Genomic DNA, 21,808 nt, shown 5'->3' with positions numbered 1-21,808 from the left:
CTGCCTGAGGAGATTCATGGTGAAAATAAGAGCATCACAGGGTAGCAACCATGTCGTTACTGTTTGAGGAAGCCTCTTCTTCCCTTTAGTAAGAAAACCTTCAGGTATCATGCAAGAACCTTAGGGAGAAAGAAAGGGAAAAGAAATTAATTAATGGCATTGCTGCACATCATGCATAAATGATAAGACTGTCATCTGTCCTTTATTCTTTAAGCTCCTTGTGTCCACCAAAAAGGACTCAAATAGTATTTGTCCCTTTACCACAAAACAGGTAACTCCTGGGAAGCAGACAACTAGATGACCAGTAAATATAACTAGAAGATTTCAGATTAACTCAAATTGTAATTATATTACTTTTTTAATAAGTGAGGAAGATGTTGACAGACTCCGTAAAGACTTGAGTACACCACTGACATAAGTGAAATGTAAGCTATGCAGCTGATAAATTCACTTCCAAAACAAAACAAAAAAAACAAAGGTTTACATTTATTTTTTACAATTTTTTTAATTTTCTCTTTTGTTACATTCTCTCTCTCTCTCTCTCTCTCTCTCTCTCTCTCTCTCTCTCTCTCTCTCTCTCTCTCTCTCTCTCTCTCTCCCTCCCTCTCTCCCTCTCTCCCTCTCTCCCTCTCTCTGTATGCATATGTGTGTGTGGTGTTGCACATGTGGGTAGAAGGCAGAGGATAGGTCCACTTTATATGTGCCAGAGATCAAACTGAAGTTGTCAGCCTTGACAGCAAGCACCCTTATCCACTCAGCTATCTCACTGGCCCCTACTTTTTACAATATTTAAACAACAACATTTATTTATTTGCTGAAAATAAATATATAGTTCTTCTGAGCTAAAGGCTTCAATTTGAAGCCCAGCTCTTTTACCCATTCTCTTTGTCTTGGGTCAAGCAAAAGGTAACCACACAAATTATCATCTAAACCAGAACATTTTTTAAAGTAAATGTAAGGGTATTAGTAATATACCTGGACAACAGGCATAAATTAAGGTTGTTCCAGGCAAATATAATTTCAGTTGTCTAAAAAAAATCCTACCCATCCATGGGATGTTAGGAGCATCAATCAAGCAGATGGTTCACACAATGGCTGACATAAGCTCTCTATATACACTGGGTTACTCAATATTTACAAATGTTCTCTCCCAATAAGATTTAATGGCCATAGTCCTGTACCTCCTTTTTCAAACAATATGTTTTATTCATCAATGATTGACAATAAAACTTTCAAAAGTGTGTTTTTTAAAAATTAAAACATGAAAATCACAGCCAGCAATACACTGTCTAGAAATGTAATAGTAGTATCTCCAAAATTATCAAGTCAAGAATTTCCCACTTTTTTCCCATTCATCACCCACTATTAAAAGCTCTTCAATTCATAAATAAATAAATAGATACTATAATCCTAAAAGAGATTGCATACCATCAGTTATAGAAATACATGCAGCAGGTTCCCTCTCAGTTTCTTCCTAGGGCAGCATTTCCATCTCTCAAGCAGCAGGTTCTTGAATTCTTCAGTTTATCCCCTTGTTGTTCAGTTCCAGTGATCCAGTAACCATACAGGTGTATTAAGTGACAGCTGTCAACATGAAATGCCAGGACTCTACCAATCTGTTTCCCCACTTCTGCAGTGGAGTGTGTAAGAATCACAAATAGTCCTCTCATTCACAAAAACCCATTTATTCTTTTAACATTCTTACATTCATATCTACTACATGCCAGATACACTATCAGCACACTTGGACCCAATCACTCTTGCCAATCACAGCTTTTCAGAAAGAAGTGAGTATATAGTGTGTGTGTATATATATATAAACTTTGGGATAAAACAGAATAAGGCTTTACCTGAAAAAGCAATGCTAACAACTTGAAGTTTGATTAAGGCATGAATTCTAGAAAAGAATTTCTATAGCTACAATATAAATTATGTGTTTCCACACACTTATTTTAGTGTAAAGCAAAAATAATTACCATGACATAAGAAATAGCATTCCAATCATATTTCATATTAAACTCACAAAGATCTACATTTCTATGAATTCTTGTGTTGTAGTCATAAAAGTATCTATAATTAAAATTATGTGTTCATGCTGTATGGTAAATAAAGACTAGAATGGTGCCGCTTTTAGCATTTTCTGTTGGCAATTTAAATTTTCAAAAGTGAGCATACCTGAAAACTTGCCCACACAAACCTACTTATCAAAGCCTTTGAAAAGGCTTCAAGTAATAAACTAGTACAATTTGGAATGGGGGGACAAGTAGATAAACTCAGAAAAAAATGCATTTACAGCATTTGTTTCTGAAATATTATTCCAATACAAGAATAAACCACTAATTAATAATAATTGCTAAGAATATACTGACATCTTCAAAGGACTACAAGTTCCCCTAATTCTATAAGAGCATCTGTATTTTTTAACTGGCCAACTCAAGAATGAACTCAAGGCTTAAAGTGATAAAAAGTCATCACCAGTGAAATCAACAGAGATCTAAGAAACAAGGTTAGTATAGTATGTAAGTGAAAGCATTATACAACTACCAAGCCCAGCAGAAAATCAGGCATTGTAAGATGCATTTTTAAAAAACCATTTGGACTACTGAGCTTGAACAAAATAATAAGAATCACAAAAATACTCATCCTTTCTGAGCATAAGCAAATATTACAATGGTAGGGTAGAAGGACAATTTCCCAAATGGCATTTTGTATTACACCTGCTCTACCTACAATATCACGTTCATGTACAACATATCAGACTTAGTTAGCTTTCTATATTCAGTGCCTTGCCACTGCAAATATTAACATGGTCGCTATAGTCTCCAAGTTTACATAATGTCTAGTTTACATATGTCTTTCTAAGAAAAGAAAATTAAAGAGTTCAAAAATATATCCTAATTAACCTCTGTAGAAAATTGCTACATTGTATCGTACTTACTGCCTCTTTAATTTCACAGGAGAAAACATGTATCTGAAATTCTTCTGAACCATGAGAACTCTCTGTAAATGCAAAGCAATTGCTCTCTGTTGTCCCATCATGCCCACGTGCACAGAATAACACCTTATAAATTGGGAAGGATGCTATCTCCACACTGCTTGACTGGTCTATAATTCTGCAATAATAAAAAAATGAGACTAAAATATCAGCTATCAAAGCAAATCATGGCAATATGACATAATATAACTGTTAAAATCACAAAATGTTTATTAATACAAGTAAATGAATTATCTTCATGTTACTGAAAATCTTATACATATAAACACACACAAAAAAACATTTCATTTTAACAATTTCTTCATTCTTATTTCCTATGAGCCAACTCATACTCTCCAGTCAATTATATATATATATATATAAAATTATAACTATATATATATATATCATATATCTATTCCATACCATTCCATATCATATATATGAATATGTGTGTATATGTATGTGTATGTGTGTGTATATAGAGAGAGATATATATAAAAATCATACCAAAAGACTTTATGTTGTTTTGTTAAAAGCCATGCCAGTAAAGGGGGAAAAAGACATCAAAGTAGGAGGAGGATTTTTGAAAAAAAAAAAAAGTTTCAGCAGAAGAAAGGAGGAGGCTAGACAAGGATAATAAAGAGTGGGTGAAAATGTCCAACACTCAGCACATACGCCCATCAAATTGTCAAAGAATATTTTTGTTGGTTTTTTTTTTTTGTTTGTTTGGTTGTTTTTTGTTTGTTTGTTTTCAAGATAAAGTTTCTCCATTACATAGCTATGGCTGTCCTAAAACTCACTATGTAGACCAGTCTAGCGTTGGATCAGAGATACACCTGCCTCTGCCTGGGATATTCACCACCACCACGGGAGAAAAAAAAGAGAGAAGGAATAGGAGAGATCATTCCTAGAAAGTTCATTTCTTTTTTATTCTTTTCTTTTTCTCTGTATGCATCTGTCATAGAGGGCTTGTAAATGTTAGTGTGTACAGGTGTAAGTGCATGTACAATACATGAGGAGGTCAAAGGTCAACCTCAGTTATCAATCCTTAGGACACCCCATCTTGTTTTCTTTGTTGTTGTTATGATCTTTCTCAGCTAGAGTGGCAGCCAGCAAGTCCCATCAATCCTGTCCCTCAACATTGGGGTTACAGGCACGTAGCCACACCATGATTTTTTTTTTCCTTTAACTTGAGTGGTAGGACCCCAAACTCAGGTCCTCTGCTTTGTACAGTAAGTGTTCTTGTTCACCTTGTTTTTTGAGACAGAATCTCTCACTGGGACCTGTGGCTAAACTGGCACACATCAACCCCAGGGATCTGACTGTCACTACCTCTCCTTTGGAAGGCTCGGGAGACAAAGGAAAGTGCTCTGAGTTAGACCTGAGTGTGGCCGCCTGTGGGTGTAATGCTAGTTCTAGGGAGGTCGACAAGTAGCCCCAGAAGCTCCCACAGGCTGCCAGCAAGCCAACCTAGGAAACTTGGCAAATTCCAGACCACTAAGAGACTTTGGCTCCAAAATTTTATTTAAATTTTTAAAAGGTGGGCAGCAACTACGGAATACCACCAGTGGCTGTCATCTGCCTCCACACACACCTACATGTCCCCACACATATTCCACATAAAGAATACAGTAACACAATGTTTTCCTAAAACATTAAAGACTATTTTTATCAATAGTTTGTAAATCTAGGGGATGAGGAGATGACTCAGAGGTTAAGAGCACTGGATGCTCTTCCAGAGGACCCAGGTTCAATTCCCAGCACCAACATGGCAGCTAACAACTGTCTGTAACTCCAGTTCAAGGGGACCTGGCACTATCACACAGGCAAACATGCAGTCAAAACACCAATGCAAATAAAATAAAAATAAATAAATCTTTTTTAAAAATTGTAAATTTACAATGCTTTTAGTAGATACTTAGTACTTAACTTACTAGATTAATAATTTGAAAATATCCTCTGCAAACAGTAACAAGTTCTAAGTCTAAATGTAATTTTTTTCCTTTTTTTTCTAAATGTAATTTTTAATTTGCATTGTAAGTCTAGAGAGCATAAGTGAACTCACAGTTCAGTCCTACATCTGTTTCATGATGTGACATACTCACCACCACTCAGAACACTTAATCATACCTTAAGAAAAAGAAAGCTTACCTCACAGAACCTTCTGGAACATTGGGCACATACAGTGTAACAGCAAAGGGGTACTGACTGGAGGCTCTCATGGTTGCCATTGCCCGTAAAGCCTCTACTTCACTACGTGGGGAAGAAACCTTCATACATCCTAAGTAAGTCAATTTGTTAAATAGAACACTGTCTTCTTCAGAAAGTCCACTTGGAGAAGACGGTCTGGGTTTGGAAATTTCTGGAAAAAAAAAAAAATAAAACCAATCAAGTCTCTAGTACATATTCCAAAAACAACAGTCATTTCTTCATTTTCCTTATCACTGGCTCCATAGCTTGTGTGAACTATTAAGTATTCTAATGAAGTTGCTTTTCTTACAATTGATTTTGATGATTGCTTCACCCAGTTTTCCTCTCTATATAATAGTGAGGGGGAGTACATATATAATTCTATACACATTTTTAAAAAACTCATTCATCCAATTTTCCTCTCTATATAATAGTGAGGGGGAGTACATATATAATTCTATACACATTTTAAAAAAAAAAACTCATCATTGTTAGAGAATATCTACCTGCATATCTTTTTTATATATATTATATTTTATAGCAAAATTCATTTTTAAAAACTATAAATCATTTAAGCCATTAAGTTTATTTATTTAAACAATATCAATATTCATATTATTTTAGTATTAGTATTACATGCACATTTGTTGTTATGCATTTCTGTCAACTAAAATATGGGAAGCACTAAGCAAGGTCCTATAGTAAAATCACGCATCAGTGGCTAGCAAACATCATACATAGGAAAACTTACTGGCAGTCCTGTAATTGGGTTTCTAAAACTGAAGAGGGGATTTTTTTGTAAAAATATAAATATTCTACAAATCTGTGTAAAAATAATTCCTAACTGTAGATTCTAAACACAAAACAATGCAGGTAAATGGATCTAAAATTTATAGACAATAAAATTAGTAGGCAAGACTTAAATTATTACAAATATGAGTAAAAAAATTTATTATTTTTAACAAGGTAAGTAGAGAAATAAAAGGAGTAACTAAAATATTCTAAAGCTGAGGAAATCGGATCTAAAAATGAAATATTCTCTGGAAGGTTATTAAGCAGGAGATTTTTTTTCAAAGAAGAAAAAACTGTTGCAGTAAATTCCTTCAGCTTAAGAAAAATGACATGAGAAGGAACTGAAAGTACCCAAGAAAGACTACTCAGGCAGGAGACAGTATGCAAATGCCTAACACTTTATTAAGTAAATTCCAAAAATACAAGAGAATTAATGTGGGGAAAAAGGAGGGTTAATTGCCAAGAGGTTAAATGTGTAAGTGTCTATATTCAAGAATTTCAATGATTAGCCTTTAATCACAGCACTTGGAAGGCAGAGTCAGGCAGATCTCTGTGAGTTCAAGGCCAGCCTGGTCTACAGACAGAGTGCTAGGACAGGCAGGGCTATACAGAGAAACGCTATCTCAAACACCAAAAGAAAAAAGTCTTCTTTCCTTACCAATACTCCCTGACATTTGTGGATGCATAGGCATGTGGCATGTGCATACTGACACAGGTACATATACACACACACAAATCTTTTTGTCAGTATTAAAGGCAATGTTAAACTAAATTTTTTTCTAGCCTTTGTCTTAAATTTTGGTTTGTTTTCTTTTGTTTTTCAAGACATGGTTTCTTAGTTTTCAGTGTAGCCTTGGCTGTGCTGGAACTCCCTTTGTAGACCAGGCTGACCTCAAACTCACAGAGGTCAGCCTGCTTCTGCCTCCCAAGTGCTGGGATTGAAGGCATGAGCCACCATAGCCCAGCAATTTTTGTTTGTTTCTTTATTCTATTCCCCCATATCATCTTTAAGTATTTGGTACATTACCTGTGTTTGATGGATCCAAAATTAACTGAAGAGATGGCTTATTTGTTTGGCTGGCTGGAACATCTCCAAAGGAGTAGTCTGAAATATCATTGGAACCCTGACAATCAACAAATAGGCTACTTTGTCCTTTCTCAGAATCTCTCAAAATCTCTTCCATGGCTTTTTCCAACTGTTCATCACCATTGGAAGCTATCTATAGGTAGAACAAGACATTTCTTTTTTAATCCTCTTAACTGTGAGGCTTAATTTATTAAAAACATTTCATTTTGAGAAACTAAGATCTAAAATTTCAAATATATAGTCAGTAAATACTGAGAATTTACCCAGTGATACCTAATTTCACATACCCATAACACACTGTAATCCTGAATAATAAAATCAACTGAATGAAAGGGGGCTTATTAGTTTCACAAAAGGATTCTTCATAAAACATTGTAGGTACCTTCAAACTACACTGATACAACACCAGTGTGATGACTCAGTGGGTAAAACCAATTGCTACCTACAATCCAGATCCCTTATGGTCAAAGGAGAGAACCAACTCGAGAAAATTGTCCTTGGACCTTCACACAATATACTGTATCACACACATGCTACATACACACACACAAAATCAGACCTAATTTTATGTGTTTTAAGGGGAAAATGAATGTTTAAATATGGTACATCGTAAATATCATTTAAACAATCATATTTCTTAGTATCATCCTATAAACATTTTTAATTTCTTTATAAATTCTTCATTAGATACCAGAGTGCTGCTAATTTTCTTAAAGTCATATTTTTTCTGAAAAGTAGATGAGGCACAAGTCTAATATCTTAAGCACAATAATGCTAATACAGTTGTCAAAAAATAAGGCACTGGGATTACTTAAATAGCACTATGTACCAGACATAACTAAAGTATTTAATCATCTCTTTTACAGTGTATTTCTGACTCATTGATACATTCTGATGCCATAATTAATATTAAGAACAATCACAGCCAGGCAGCAGTGGCACACTTCTTTAATCCCAGCATTCGGGAGGCAGAGCCAGGCGGATCTCTGTGACTTCAAGACAAACCTGGTCTACAGAGTAAGATCCAGGACAGGCTCCAAAACTACCCAGAGAAACCCCATCTTGGAAAAAAAAATCATAAATAGTACTTGATTATTTCCATTCCTGCTTACAAAGAATGGTTACCAGTTCCTACACACATATACCCAGGTTTGCTTTCTAATCTTTGGCTTACAAAAGGCAAACCAAAATTTAAGAAAAAAAAGAGAAGGAAAATATTCAAATGAAAATTCAACTGCCAAAAATATAAGATATACACTTTTAAACTAATCAGTCAATGCTAAACCATCTACCAAATTCTCACCACATGATTTAAAGCATAAAATCCGCAACAGAAAAATCTTTCAATTAAAACCCAGAAGAGAAACAAAAACAATCAAATAAATTTATGTAAGATTTAACCAGTAGTTTAATTCACATATTACTTATTCTCTAATTTCCCTTCTATCTCTTCCTCCTAGAATTTCTTAATAGAAAGTAAATAACCAAAAGAGAATTTAAAAAAAAAAAAAAAAAAAAAAAAAAAAAAAAAAAAAAAAACCTTAAAAATCAAACCAAATAATTAGCCCCTGGGTGGTAAAGCACTAAAATATTTTTATTATTATCAAGAATATCTAAAAAAAAAATCAATCAAACACTGATTTTTATTATCCAGGTCAGTACTTTAAGAAATCCTTCAGAGCCGGGCGGTGGTGGCGCACGCCTTTAATCCCAGCACTCGGGAGGCAGAGCCAGGCGGATCTCTGTGAGTTCGAGGCCAGCCTGGGCTACCAAGTGAGTCCCAGGAAAGGCACAAAGCTACACAGAGAAACCCTGTCTCGAAAAACCAAAAAAAAAAAAAAAGAAATCCTTCAGTTTTCATCCTCAGATGAGCTCCAAATAGTTTAAAAGGAAAAAGCAAATTAATGAAAAATAGTACCATATTAGAAAAAGAAAAAATACCTTCAGCTGCGGCTTTCCGTCATCCTTTGTAGAAGTATCATCTGTGTGCTGAGGAACCAAAACAAATTCTTCACTGTTCTCTGTGGCCACAGAATCAGATGACCCACTAACCTTCTGTAATGAAGCTCTGACCTCCATTTCAGTTCTGCAAACTTCTCTTCCCACATCCACCTGGCAAAACTAAAGAGTATAAAAGAAGTAAAACTTGATTAATAACAAACTAGTTTAAAAATGAACTAAGAAAACTTTATAAAATGGCTCAAATGAAAAAGAATTCTGGCATTCAGATTATCTACAAATTAGAGGGGCTGTCTTCTTGGATGAGGCCACATGGTGGAAATGTGTTCTTTCCACTCTTAACTTTCAGACTAAAAGGATACTGTTACCTAAAACACACACCAGTCTTACCTCAACAAATAAATTTACTTCTGCTTAACTATTTTGTTAAGAAATACTGGAGATTTTATTCATTTGTTTAAACAGAGATAGAAAATAAGCATGTGATTAGAAAAATTAGAAAATTCTCACACACACACACACACACACACACACACACACACACACACACACACAGTGGTACATGCCTTAGTCTCAGCTACCCAGGTCTGAGATAGCAAAAGCCTTTAAGCCCAGAAGTTCAACACAGCAAGAAAGAAAAACATAGCAAAACTTTATCTCATAAAATATAGATATTCAGGGGGCGAGAGGGGGAGAACAGGGGAATCTGTGGCTATTATGTTGAACTGAATGGTGTTGTAAAATAAAAAAAGGCAAAAAAAAATATAGATATTCAACTACTTTATTAAATACAAATGCTTTCAAAAAAAGTACTATACTTTGAAATATTTAGGAGATTGCTGAAATTGACAAGTTAATATAAAATTCAAGACCCTAAGACATGTGACTTTCTTTTCCAGAGATAATAATATTTAACAACACTCAAAAAAGAAAGCTTTCATACATGGTATTCATATACCAAGTTAAGTCTCAATAATCAAATACAATGAAATTCCATTTTCTTGACAGATTTATAGTCTTACAGAAACTTAAAATTTCTAGAAGTTCATATATTCATTCACACAACTAATTTTGACTGAGGATATTATACATATCAGACATTGGACCCAATCCTGGGTTACATGCCTGAAGAAGGCTGGACAGGTAGGCGCTGTCCCAAAGCTTAAATACTAGAAGAAGGGGCAGGAGAGAGGGAGGAAGAGATGGGAGGTGGAGGGAGGGGGAGAGGGGGAGAGAGGGAGGGAGCAAGAGATCATTCCCAATCTAAAAGTAATAAAGAAAGTAAAACAGCAAATGACAGAGGAAATGGTGCAGAGTGTAAGAGTAATTTTAAGTAAGGTTGTGGGAAAGAGAGAAATACATGAGCTAAACCTAAAAGAGAAAAAAGAACCTTAAATGAAATCGAATTGAATAAATGGGTAATGTGACAAGGGCAGGATAGGCAGGCTGACCTAAAGAACACAGGACCCTGCAATCTATGGACAGCAGTCCATAAACAAAAATACCCAGAAATGTTCTTTCAAATACATCATTCTTTTCGCAGGACATATAATCGCAGCTGCAATGTTCCACTTTGCCATTAGGTGGCACTAAAACCATTAATCTTGACCCAAAAAAGAGGAAGAAAGAAAGGGAAGGGGGGAGGGGAGGGAGGGAGGGAAGAAAAAAAATCCACGTTCAAATTGCACTTTCAAAATTTACTTTTCAACTTTTTTAAAAAATCAAAATTCACAAGAATACCCAAACAAAAAGGAATAAACTACTCAGCTATCTGTCATTTATTGCTGCTAGGTAAGTAAACCACTTTTCTTCGTAAAACCCTTCATTTATCCTGTAGTTACTTTACCACTTTATATGTTCTGTGTTTATGAATTTCCAGCATGAATTAGCAAGTCATGTCTTTTCCTCTTTTAAGCTGCACTTTGAATCCTTACTTGCCAAAACCATCATACAATCCAAATATCTTTCTGGGCTCCATCCTACTCCAAGTCACTGTTACATTTTTTCTACCTGATTTCTAAATGTTGGAAGTTCCTTCCCCTTGCCACACTCACCAGAGGCCCCATCTCACTGTGTTGGAAGCTCCTATGTGTCTCTATGTCCACAGTCGCCCAGATTTCTATCCCAACACAAATGTTTCCTCTAATTTCCTAACTTGGAATCCAAACCCTTTCTTGTCATTTCCAAAGAAGTTTTATCAGTGTCTTAAGTCAAATGTGACCAAACAGAATTTCCTTTTTTTTTTTTTTTCATGTGCATTGGTGTTTTGCCTGCATGTGTGTCTGTGTGAGGGTGTCAGATCCTCTGGGACTGAAGTTACAGACAATTGTGAGCCACTATGTAGTTGCTAGGAATTGAACTCGAGTCCTCTGGAAGAGTAGCCAGTGCTCTTTAACCACTGAACCATCTCTCCAGCCCACCAAATAGAATTTCAAATGAACTTTCCATAACCATTTCTCGTCCATATTTCTCATTTTAGTAACTAAGTACTTTCTACCAACTTAATCAAAGGAAACTAGATGCCATCCTTACTACTTCACTCCACGCCAACAGGTTATGTTCATTCCCTCCAAAATAAACCCCTCCTCTATCTACTTCCAGGGAAATACTTTCAGCAGAAAAAACAGGATATAGAAGAGAATACATAAAAATCAGATTCAACTTAAAACGAGACTAAAATCATTTTTGCTATATGCAAATGGAAGCCAGCCTATTTGCCATGCCTTAATAGGCACAATACACTCTCTCATTAGAACACTTTAATTAAATCAAATTCTTTCCCATGTTACAGACTTGACTCTCAGGACTACTACACCTTCTAGGATTCATTTTCACTCATGCATTTAACACATACTCCATGAGTCCCTACTATGCACCAAAAACTAAATTCATTAGTAAAATCATTGTTGTCTCTGTATTCCTAAAGCTAACATTCTCATTTAAGATACAGTCTAGAAAAAAAAACAAATCAGTATCACACCCTATTATAAGTACTACAAAAGGTGGTAAGTGTATAAAAATGCCATAAGGAAACATATTAATTTGTATGCTAATTAGAAGTTAATTAATTTTAAAAGCAGGGTTTTTTACATTGCTATATTTCAGTGGCTCCATGTTTTTCACATGAAGTCTCTAAGTCTGTGAAAATAAACTTTCTCCCCATATATCACAACTTTAACCTGTTTTATCACAATTTCAAGCAGTAACAGCTAAAAAAAAAAAAAAAGACTGTCAGGAATATGTAAGTGGATGACAGTCCATAAAATACAAATACTACCATAAAATACAAATAAACCTATAAAAAGTTAAAATTTATCAAAACACAGGCACACAAATATTAACAGACCATACACAATACCATTTCAAGAGACATGTATAAAATGTAATGTTCAGTATCCTAAGTGTATAAAATGAACTGAAGCACACACTGTAAGCCTGAACAACTTCACAGCAGCCTTCTGTGAGTACAAACTAATCATCTTCATGCGAGCAATTTGTCTCTGCAAGAAACTGCATACACTGTAAAAAGTGGCCTCCCAAGCCGGGCGGTGGTGGCACACGCCTTTAATCCCAGCACTCGGGAGGCAGAGCCAGGCGGATCTTTGTGAGTTCGAGGCCAGCCTGGTCTACAGATCGAGATCCAGGAAAGGCGCAAAGCTACACAGAGAAACCCTGTCTCGAAAAACCAAAACAAAAAAAAACAAAAAAGTGGCCTCCCAATCTCTGTGCCAGATATTAGACCAGAAGCTACCTCCATGTGATCAAATGAAAGAGAAGACTTATCATAATAATAATAATAATAATAACAATAAACCACTCTATTCCAAACAGAGACAGAGAAGAGTGTCAGAAATTCACAAAGGTAACCATAGGACACCTGAAAAGTTCAGGAAAAACAGGCAGGTGCTCACAGAAAAAGAAGCCAAAATGAACACAGCTCCCTGACAGGAAGATGGAAAACAGGAAAATCCTCCAAAAAGCTCAACACCAGCATAAACAAAGGGAATACAAGAGCCCACAAACTCAAGAGGTGCTCCCCAGTGCCTCAAGTACACACAGCCACCAACCCACAGGAAGCTGCTCCACCACCTCATCTTCCCTTCCTTGTTCCCCACCCCACCCCCTGGTGTTTCCCCTTTCTCTTTTTACTAGATTTTTAACAGTAGTTTTGCTTCTTTACAGTATTAACAATGTTTCATTTACATATTTTTCATTATTGGGCCATCCTTTTGCTTTTCTTTTCCCCACCCACCATGTTTATTCTTCTCTCTCCACTTTCAGTAATTGCTACTATTGTTTTCCCAAAACAAACAGTAAACCTCTTTATTTTTATTCCCTTTCTTACATTTATCTACTTTTTTCCTAAACGATCTTATTATTTAAAAATCTTTTTGGTTTGTTGTTTTGTTTTGTTTTGTCTTGTTTTTCATTTTCATCTTTTCTAACCTCTTGCTCTTTTCCCTTCCACTCTAAAACATCATTCTCCATCCCTTGTCTAAGTTTTGTTTATTTAACTTGCTTCTCTGTTTTTCTTTCCCTTTCTTCATCTCATTCATTTCCTTCTTACACAATCTTAAACAATTTTGAACATCAGAAAACATTTTTCCTAGTTGGTTTTAATTGTAATCCTGGCACAGCCTAGAACCATCGGAGAAGAACCCGTGAGTTATGCAGATCAGACTAGCCCGGAGACATGTCTGTGAGGGCCTGTCTTCACTGTTACTTGATGGAGGAGAATCCAGGCACTGTGGGCTGTACCATACCTATGGAGATGATCCTGGGCTGATAAGGAAGCTAGCTAAGCATGCATCTATCTATAAGCAAGCCAGCAAGCAGACTTGTTTCCATGGATTCTCCTTCAATTTCTTACTTGAGTTCCTGCCCTGATTTCCCTCCATGATGGGCTATGACCTAGAAATACAAGCCAAATAAACTCTTTCCTCCTCTAAGTTGCTTTTTCTCAGAACATTTTTTAATCACAGCAACAGGAAAAAAAAAAAAACTAGAACACTATTCTACATTAGTATTCCCTGGGGTTGTGGTCACTAATGATGTATAAGTGGCTTTAATGAACATTAAGTGTATTTCTGTATCTTGTATAGTTGGACACTATTGCTGTTACAAATGTTTGTTTCCTTCTCCCTAAGTGGTACTAAAGAACGATGCCTCAAGAGTAAGCCCGTTGGTAAGAAAGTTCCCAAATTAAGCCAAAAGAGCTACTGATGCCTACATACATGCAAATCACAAACGGACGGACGGACGGACACAGCTCTAAAAGAATTGAGCTACTGGATTTAAAGATACTAAAATGGATAAAAGGCTAAGAAAAATAAGCAACATGGGGGCAGAGCTGAACCAAATGGATGAAAATACAAGCAATATAGGTAAAACAGTAAGAAACTGCTGTGGGATGGTCTGTATGTCAAATTACTCTGATTGGTCAATAAATAAAACACTGATTGGCCAATGGTTAGGCAGGAAATATAGGCGAGACTAGCAGAGAGGAGAAAAGAAAGCACAGGGAGGCGGAAGGGGTCACTGCCAGCTGCCACCATGACAAGCAACATGTGAAGATGCTGGTAAGCCTCGAGCCACATGGCAAGGTACAGATTTATGGAAATGGATTAATTTAAGCTATAAGAACAGTTAGCAAGAAGCCTGCCACGGCCATACAGTCTGTAAGCAATATAAGTCTCTGTGTTTACTTGGTTGGGTCTGAGTGGCTGTGGCACTGGCGGGTGACAAAGATTTGTCCTGACTGTGGGCAAGGCAGGAAAACTCTAGCTACAAGAAACAGTAAGCGACGTGTTAAAAATTCAACCTAGACACTGAGATTTAAAAATACATATGTAAATAAATGTTAAAAGTGGAAAACTCAAAGAATCAAATAAAAAGCACAAATGCAAAATGCTTCAGCAGGAAATGGCAACTGCTACAGAGACTGACAACCAGAGTTTGATCCCAAACACACACAGTGGAAGGGGAGGCCCAACTCCTGCATACTGTCCTCTGACTTCCACAAGGGCACAGTTCACAGAAATAATAAGAAAGAAAGTAAAATAGTAATAATAATAAAAATAATAACAACAGTGGAAAGCATCACCAATCAAGTCAACCAAGCAGAAGAAAAAAATAGCACCAGGAATGGAGGACAGGGTTGAGGAACTCCTACATTCAAACATCAATAAAGAAAAAATAGGAACTACAACACCATGGAAGAGATGATAGAGAATTAACATTATCTCTTAAAAGTTTGGTAGAGACGACAGGCGGTGGCAGTACACACCTTAAATCCCAGCACTCAGGAGGCAGAGGCAGGCAGATCTCTGTGAGTTCAAGGCCAGCCTAGTCTACAGAGTGAGTTCCAGGATAGGCTCCAAAGCTACACAGAGAAACCCTGTCTCAAAAAACAAAAACAAAATTTTTGAAGAGACCTGGTATTATGGCATTATATTAATAATAAAACTAGATTACAAGAAAACTATAAACCAATATATCCAAATTAAAAAAAATTCTCAACATAGTAGAAAACCATACCTAACAATGCACACAAATTGTACATGAGGTATACAAGATTGGTTCACCATTCAAAATCCATCAATGGGAGCTATAGAGATGGCTCTGTGGGTGACATGTAAACATTAGGACCAGAGTCTGGATCCTGACCCACTAAAGTCAGGCACAGCAGTGTGCATCTATAATTGAGGTGCTGGAGGTCCAGAGACAAGGAGATCCCTACAGTTCACAATGGGCAACCAGATTAGCAAAATCGATAAGCTCCAGGTTCATCAAGAGAATCTATGTCAAAATTTAAGGTGCAAAGTGACTAAGGAAAATATCCAGCATCAACCTCTAGCTTCCACATGCATGTGCAACAAAGTGTACACACACATACCAACACTCACACCACATACACATACACCCACAAAAATACAACCACTGTAATCAAATGTATCAGACTAAAAAAGAAAATCATGGCTAGGTCAGCTAATAATATATAACTGACAAAATTCAATACCTATTTATGAATAAAATTCTCACCAAAACAATTACTGAAGAGAATTTTCTCTATTTGATAAATCAAAAAATTCTACAACTAGCAAAAGCTTAGCCATATTACCTCCCAAATTGGGATAATGCAAAGTTGCCCTCTCTTACATTCTGACTTAACATCCTAAGAAATAAAAGGCAGACAGACTGGAAATCAAGAAAGTAAACTGTCTTTACTCACATATCACCTGAATAACAAAGCAAAAATCCTTGAAGAACCTACCATAAATAAATAGGTAGGTGGGTGGGTAGGTAGACAGACAGACAGACAGACAGATCAGTCTTCTAGAACTAATGAGCAAATATAGAAAGGGCAAGTATAGAAACATACAAAAGCAAATGTCTTCCCTAACACAGCAAGTAGAATATGAAATTCACAAGACAACACTGTGGTTGAGGAGATGGCACAGTCAGTAAAATGCTTGCCCCACAAGCATCAGGATCTAAATGTGATCTCCACAACCTAGAAAAAGGGCAGACACCTGCCATGTATCTGTACTTCCAACACTGTGGAGGCAGAGAGGGGGAGCCCTGGAGCTCACAGGGCCAGCCGGTCTAGACCAATCAGTGAACTCCAGGCTCACCTGTCTCAGAAAATTACGTGGAAGCTGAGCATGGTGACAAATGTCTTTAATCCCAGGACTCAGGAGGGAGAGACAGGTGGATCTCTGAGTTCAAGTCCAGTCTGGTCAACAGAGTGAATACCAGGACAGCAGGGCTACACAGAGAAACACTGTATCAAAAAACCAAAAATTAAAAAAAAAAAAATGTAATGAGGTAGAAAGTGATTGACAAAGACACACAACACTGACCTCTGGCCTCCAAATATACAAATGCACGCACGCACAACGGGGGGGGGGGGGGGAGCAGTGCACAGCATTGCTTCCTAAAAATAATCTGAAAAAAAAAAAGGTATAATCTGGGGGGAAAAAACACGTACAGAATCGATATGTGGAAACTTAAAAAACACTAAGGAAAAAATTTTTAACTATTACATTATTTATGCATGGTGTGTACATATGCCACCATGCACAATTAAAAATCAAAGGACAACTTGTAGAAGTTGGTTCTCTTCAACACATGGGTCCTAAGATCAAACTCAGGTTGTCAGGCTTGGTGGCAAGCACCTTTACTGCTAAGCCATCTTACAGGCCTGAAAAGAAATTTCCAAATATCTAAATAAATAATAAATAATAAATAAATTGCTGATACTCACTGAACACTTAAATATAAGACAGACAACTATCTGCAAGAGGGCAGGGACTGTGTCTACTACTACTTTTTTCACCAACACAGTCTTAGCACAGTAACTAAAAGCAGCAAGGGCTCAATAAATATTTCTTTAATGGACAAATGAATTGTTTTGAAAGAGAAGGACAGACTCCAGCATCAGATAGAAAGTTGGATTAGATTATTTCTAAAGTAAATTATTCTTAACATTCTCTTCTATGCAATATCCATTTAGTTCCTGACCTGCATTCCAATAAGCCATCTCAAATATAATTTACTGCCTACTATTACACAGCAATTTGTTGAACCAAAATATTAACTTGTCTTTATTTATGGCAATCTATTTTGGACCAAGACCACTTGGAAAGTTACTGGAGGTCTTTTAAATAACATGGAGCTCACAGTTTTGTAAACTCAAGATGAATACAACCAATTTCAACATGCATATCCAAGAAAGCAGCACATGAAAAACAAATCTGTTTTAAAAGGATTTCATAATGTTATGATGCAAAAAAAAATTTTAATTTTTGTATATTTGGCAGAATATAAAGTCTGCCAAAGGGTTTTCATGTCTCTTTGGGGTATGTTTTTAAAAATATAAGGTATTATAATCTAGATATAAACATTTTCATTTTCTAGGCATCTTAAAGGTGCACAAAAATAAAGTGCTCCAAACAATCTGGTGTGTGTGTGTGTAAGTGGCTCTATACATGAATTGCATGCATGCATGAGTGTGTTTCCCTCCCATTCTCCACTATTCTAATCTTAAAAAAACTCAATGAATATTCTGACTACACTGACTCAAGTAAAGACACACCTACACCACCCCACTCCCCATACACCAATAGCAACTCTACCAATTCTACTAGGTCAAACAGCTTTCAATTTTTACTTTAATTCTGCACTATTTTCGCTCAATGAGCAATGATGATACACAAATCCACACTACACATTGGATGCTTAGAGATAAAATTTTCACATACATACTATAAGCAATATAACAGCAATCAACAAAGTCTACTTCCCAAAATAACTGAACACTGTCAAAAGTATGAAATTGTAGTGCGCGCAATCTAACTTCCTTTTGTGCCAAATGTGGATAACCTTCTTAAGTGAAAGACCCTAGCCCTTCAGGCTTACACCCCCAAGCCTCAGGAAAAGAGAAACTTCAAGCACCAGGAAATGAGAAACTAAAAATCCAGTTCCAAGGGCAACCTGACTTAGCCATTGTTCAATCTCCCCTACAACCATATAACAATGTAAAAAGATTTCTGTTAAGAGATGTGCTCAACTGTGACTGGGATAGTTGCAGGTGTTCCAGGAAGGACCACTGTGACCTTTGTGTAAACTCCACTCCTGCCCTGATATCCCCCCTTGAGGTTTCAGGAAGAATATACCTGTTGACGTAACTGTACCCCCTCTGTGATCACTCTGTGATCAGACTATGATCTTGTGAAACAAAATTGTATGGAAATTGTAATCTTGTGGGTTTTGTGTGTTTTTCCTTTAAAAGCCCTCATGGGGCTGCAGTAAGATGCGTCTCTTGCTCTTAGGAGCGGAGTTTGCCCTTCTATATAGAAGCTTAAATAAAAACCTCTTGCTATTGCATCAACTGAACTGGGGGTTCTTGGGGCACCCACTTAAGACCCTAAATTTTGGGGTCCAACATTAAGTTGTTAAATTGGGCAGTGCACCTACTCGTTTTCAAATGTCTTTTAAACAAAAACAGAAACAGAAAAATAAAAGTGTGAGCCAAAATTATAGAAACTGGGAGAAGTATTAGGCATAAGAACTAGAGTGACTACAGAATATCCCTTATAATTGTGGAATAGGAAATAGTCTTCATTTATAACTAAGTAGACTAGGAATAATATAGGACACTTGCCAACCAAAATCCTTCTGTATTTTGAAGACTGAGCCAGTCCAGAAAAAACTACCATGACCCATTTATTAAATAATCCATACACTACTTTAGAAGTTCCCAGGCAAGAGCTGCACCAACTTGCATGCAAGTATATCTCTGACCCTGACAGGGGATCAAAAGAACTTTATTAATTCATTTTACTCTAGTGGATGTCTATTTTTATTTGTCCAATAATAACCAAACCTTTCTATCTGAGGATAAACCTTCATTCAAATCAAACCACATGGTTTTTATAAAAATATACTGTAATATCAGCACTCAGAAGACAGGAGTCCAAGGACAGCCAGAGCTACATGAGACCCTGTCTCAAAAAATAAAAAAAATATAATGATGGCTAAAGAGGCAGCTCAGTTGTTAAGTGCTTGACTCATAAGCATGAGGACCTGAGTTTGATCTGCAGAAAACCAGAAAAAAGACCAAGCATGATGATTTACACTTACAATCTGAATGCTAGGAAGGGGAGACAGAAAGGCAGATTCCTAAAACTCATTGTCCAGCCAATCTACCTATGAGAGACCATGCATCAAAGTAGGTGGGCAGTGCTCCTAAAGATGACACCCAAGGTAGTGCCCTGGGCAACACACACACACACACACACACACACACACACACACACACAGAGAGAGAGAGAAGGCTCTCAATGGTTCCCCTACTTCACCAAGAACAAGTACCAAATATCCTTTAAGTATTTTATATTCTTGGTATCCTACAAAGTAATCCTCATTAATGCCCCCACACCACCTGGTCTTACTCTATAGTTCATCTCCTACAGTTCTCCCCGTGTTGGCTCAATTCCACTTATAATGATCTCCTTCCTTAGCCTGAAACAAAGCTGACATCCTTGCTCTGTTGCTGTGGGATGGTCTGTATGTCAAATTGTTCTGATTGGTCAATAAATAAAACACTGATTGGCCAGTGACCAGGCAGGAAGTAGGTGGCCAGGCAGGAAGTAGGTGGGACAAGGAGAGAGGAGAATTCTGGGAAGCGGAAGTCTGAGGCAGAGAGACACTGCCAGCCGCCGCCATGACCAGCAGCATGTGAAGACGCCGGTAAGCCACCAGCCACGTGGCAAGATTTATGGAAATGGATTAATTTAAGCTATAAGAACAGTTAGCAAGGAGCCTGCCATGGCCATACAGTTTGTAAGCAATATAAGTCTCTGTGTTTACTTGGTTGGGTCTGAGCGGCTGTGGGACTGGCGGGTGACAAAGATTTGTCCTGACTGTGGGCAAGGCAGGAAAACTCTAGCTACACTCTGTCCCATCACAAGGAACATTCTTCTCTCAAATATCTGCTTAGCCACCACCATTCTTGGCCCTCCATTAATTTCTCTGCTCAAATATCATCCTCTAAGAGATCTGTTCTGATCACTTCATCTAACACTGTTTCCCACAAGCATCACTAATCCCCCTTTATCTTGCTCTACTTACTCTTCTTTTCCAGCATACTTTTTTCTAATATTTAAACTAATTTATTTCTACATTGAGTTTCTCTCATAGGATACTACATTTGTCAAAGAGAAGTTTGGTGATGATTTTGTCCACTTGGTAAGACAGACTAAGAGCTACCTAAGAGCACACCTCTAAGTATGTCTGTGATAGTATTTCTAGAGACAATTTGATCATAAAAGTTCTGTTAATCGATTCCTATTATGACAGCATTATTGGAAGATAGTAAGAGGTAAGAGATATGGCCTAGTTGGAAGACATAGGTCGCTAAGAATATGTCCCTGGCCTCTTCATGTATCCCTCTTGCAACACCTCTTGTCAACCAAGAAGATACTCCCCCTCCACATGTTCATACTGCCTTGACGTTTATTAAATTTATTAGTCTCTTTTTGATATTTTGTCTTCCTTTGCTTTATATTTAGTTCTTTCCCATTAGAAATAGTCACCATTTCCTCCTAGCTATTTAAGAAAGAAAATAATAACAATAGCTTAATACTATTATTTTGTAAACAGGGGTCCAGCTAGTCCAGGCTGACCTTGAATTTATGGTCTGTTCTCCTGCCTGTGTGTTTTTTGAGACAGGGTTTCTCTGTGTAGCTTTGCACCTTTCCTGGAACTCGATTTGGAGACCAGTCTGGCTTCGAACTCACAGAGATCTGCCTGGCTCTGCCTCCCGAGTGCTGGGATTAAAGGCGTGCGCCACCACCACCCGGCTCAACAACTTTTTAAGATAGTTAAAAAGAAAAAGTAGCCTACATCAAGAAAACAAGTAGCCTCCAATATCTTAAAATAGAAAATTAGTATGTTCCACACTCTTAACAATTGTGTAATCTTCCTTGATCTTTGAGTGCAAATGTATCTGGATTAACTCTGCTTTCCCATTAGTAAACATAGTCAGCCACTGTAGTTGTTCTTATTCAAGTTACCATCTTACTATATATGTCAGTTGCTCATCCAGGAGCTTCCTATTTCAGCATTGGTTTAACTGTTAAAATAAAAGCATGGGATAATGCTCAGTAATAGAATACTGGCCTAACAAACACAAGGCCCTAGGTTCATTCTCCAGTACATTTCAGACAGGCAGACAGGCAGACAGGCAGACAGGCAGACAGGCAGACAGGCAGAGAGGAAGGAAGGAAGGAAGGAGGGAG

The 21,808-nt window shown here is 37.0% G+C and overlaps 1 protein-coding gene across 5 annotated transcripts in view; it reads right to left on the bottom strand.

The window, feature by feature from the left end:
• Positions 1-53: 53 nt before the first annotated feature.
• The window catches only part of LOC114689985 (rab GTPase-activating protein 1-like), a 65,341-nt gene continuing 43,586 nt past the window's right edge, over positions 54-21,808 (bottom strand). The window contains exons 2-7 of one of the 5 annotated variants that reach the window (XR_005093018.1): positions 8,988-9,167; positions 6,987-7,179; positions 5,129-5,339; positions 2,939-3,113; positions 1,429-1,584; positions 57-119 (exon numbers count right to left, since the gene is read on the bottom strand). Coding sequence is in view for 4 of the 5 variants with exons in the window: in XM_028864476.2 (XP_028720309.1) it covers positions 2,882-3,113; positions 5,129-5,339; positions 6,987-7,179; positions 8,988-9,125 (774 nt within the window). In the remaining variant the exon portion in view is untranslated. Of the gene's footprint in view, positions 120-633; positions 1,585-2,442; positions 3,114-5,128; positions 5,340-6,986; positions 7,180-8,987; positions 9,168-21,808 lie in introns of those variants that run through there. The other 4 variants (XM_028864478.2, XM_028864477.2, XM_028864479.2 and 1 more) reach the window with 4 other exon arrangements.

This window comes from Peromyscus leucopus, chromosome 15, assembly GCF_004664715.2.
Source record: "Peromyscus leucopus breed LL Stock chromosome 15, UCI_PerLeu_2.1, whole genome shotgun sequence".
NCBI classification, from domain to species: Eukaryota; Metazoa; Chordata; class Mammalia; order Rodentia; family Cricetidae; genus Peromyscus; species Peromyscus leucopus.
The sequence above is the reverse complement of the archived record's forward strand: the minus strand, read 5'-3'. Positions and strand labels throughout refer to the sequence as shown.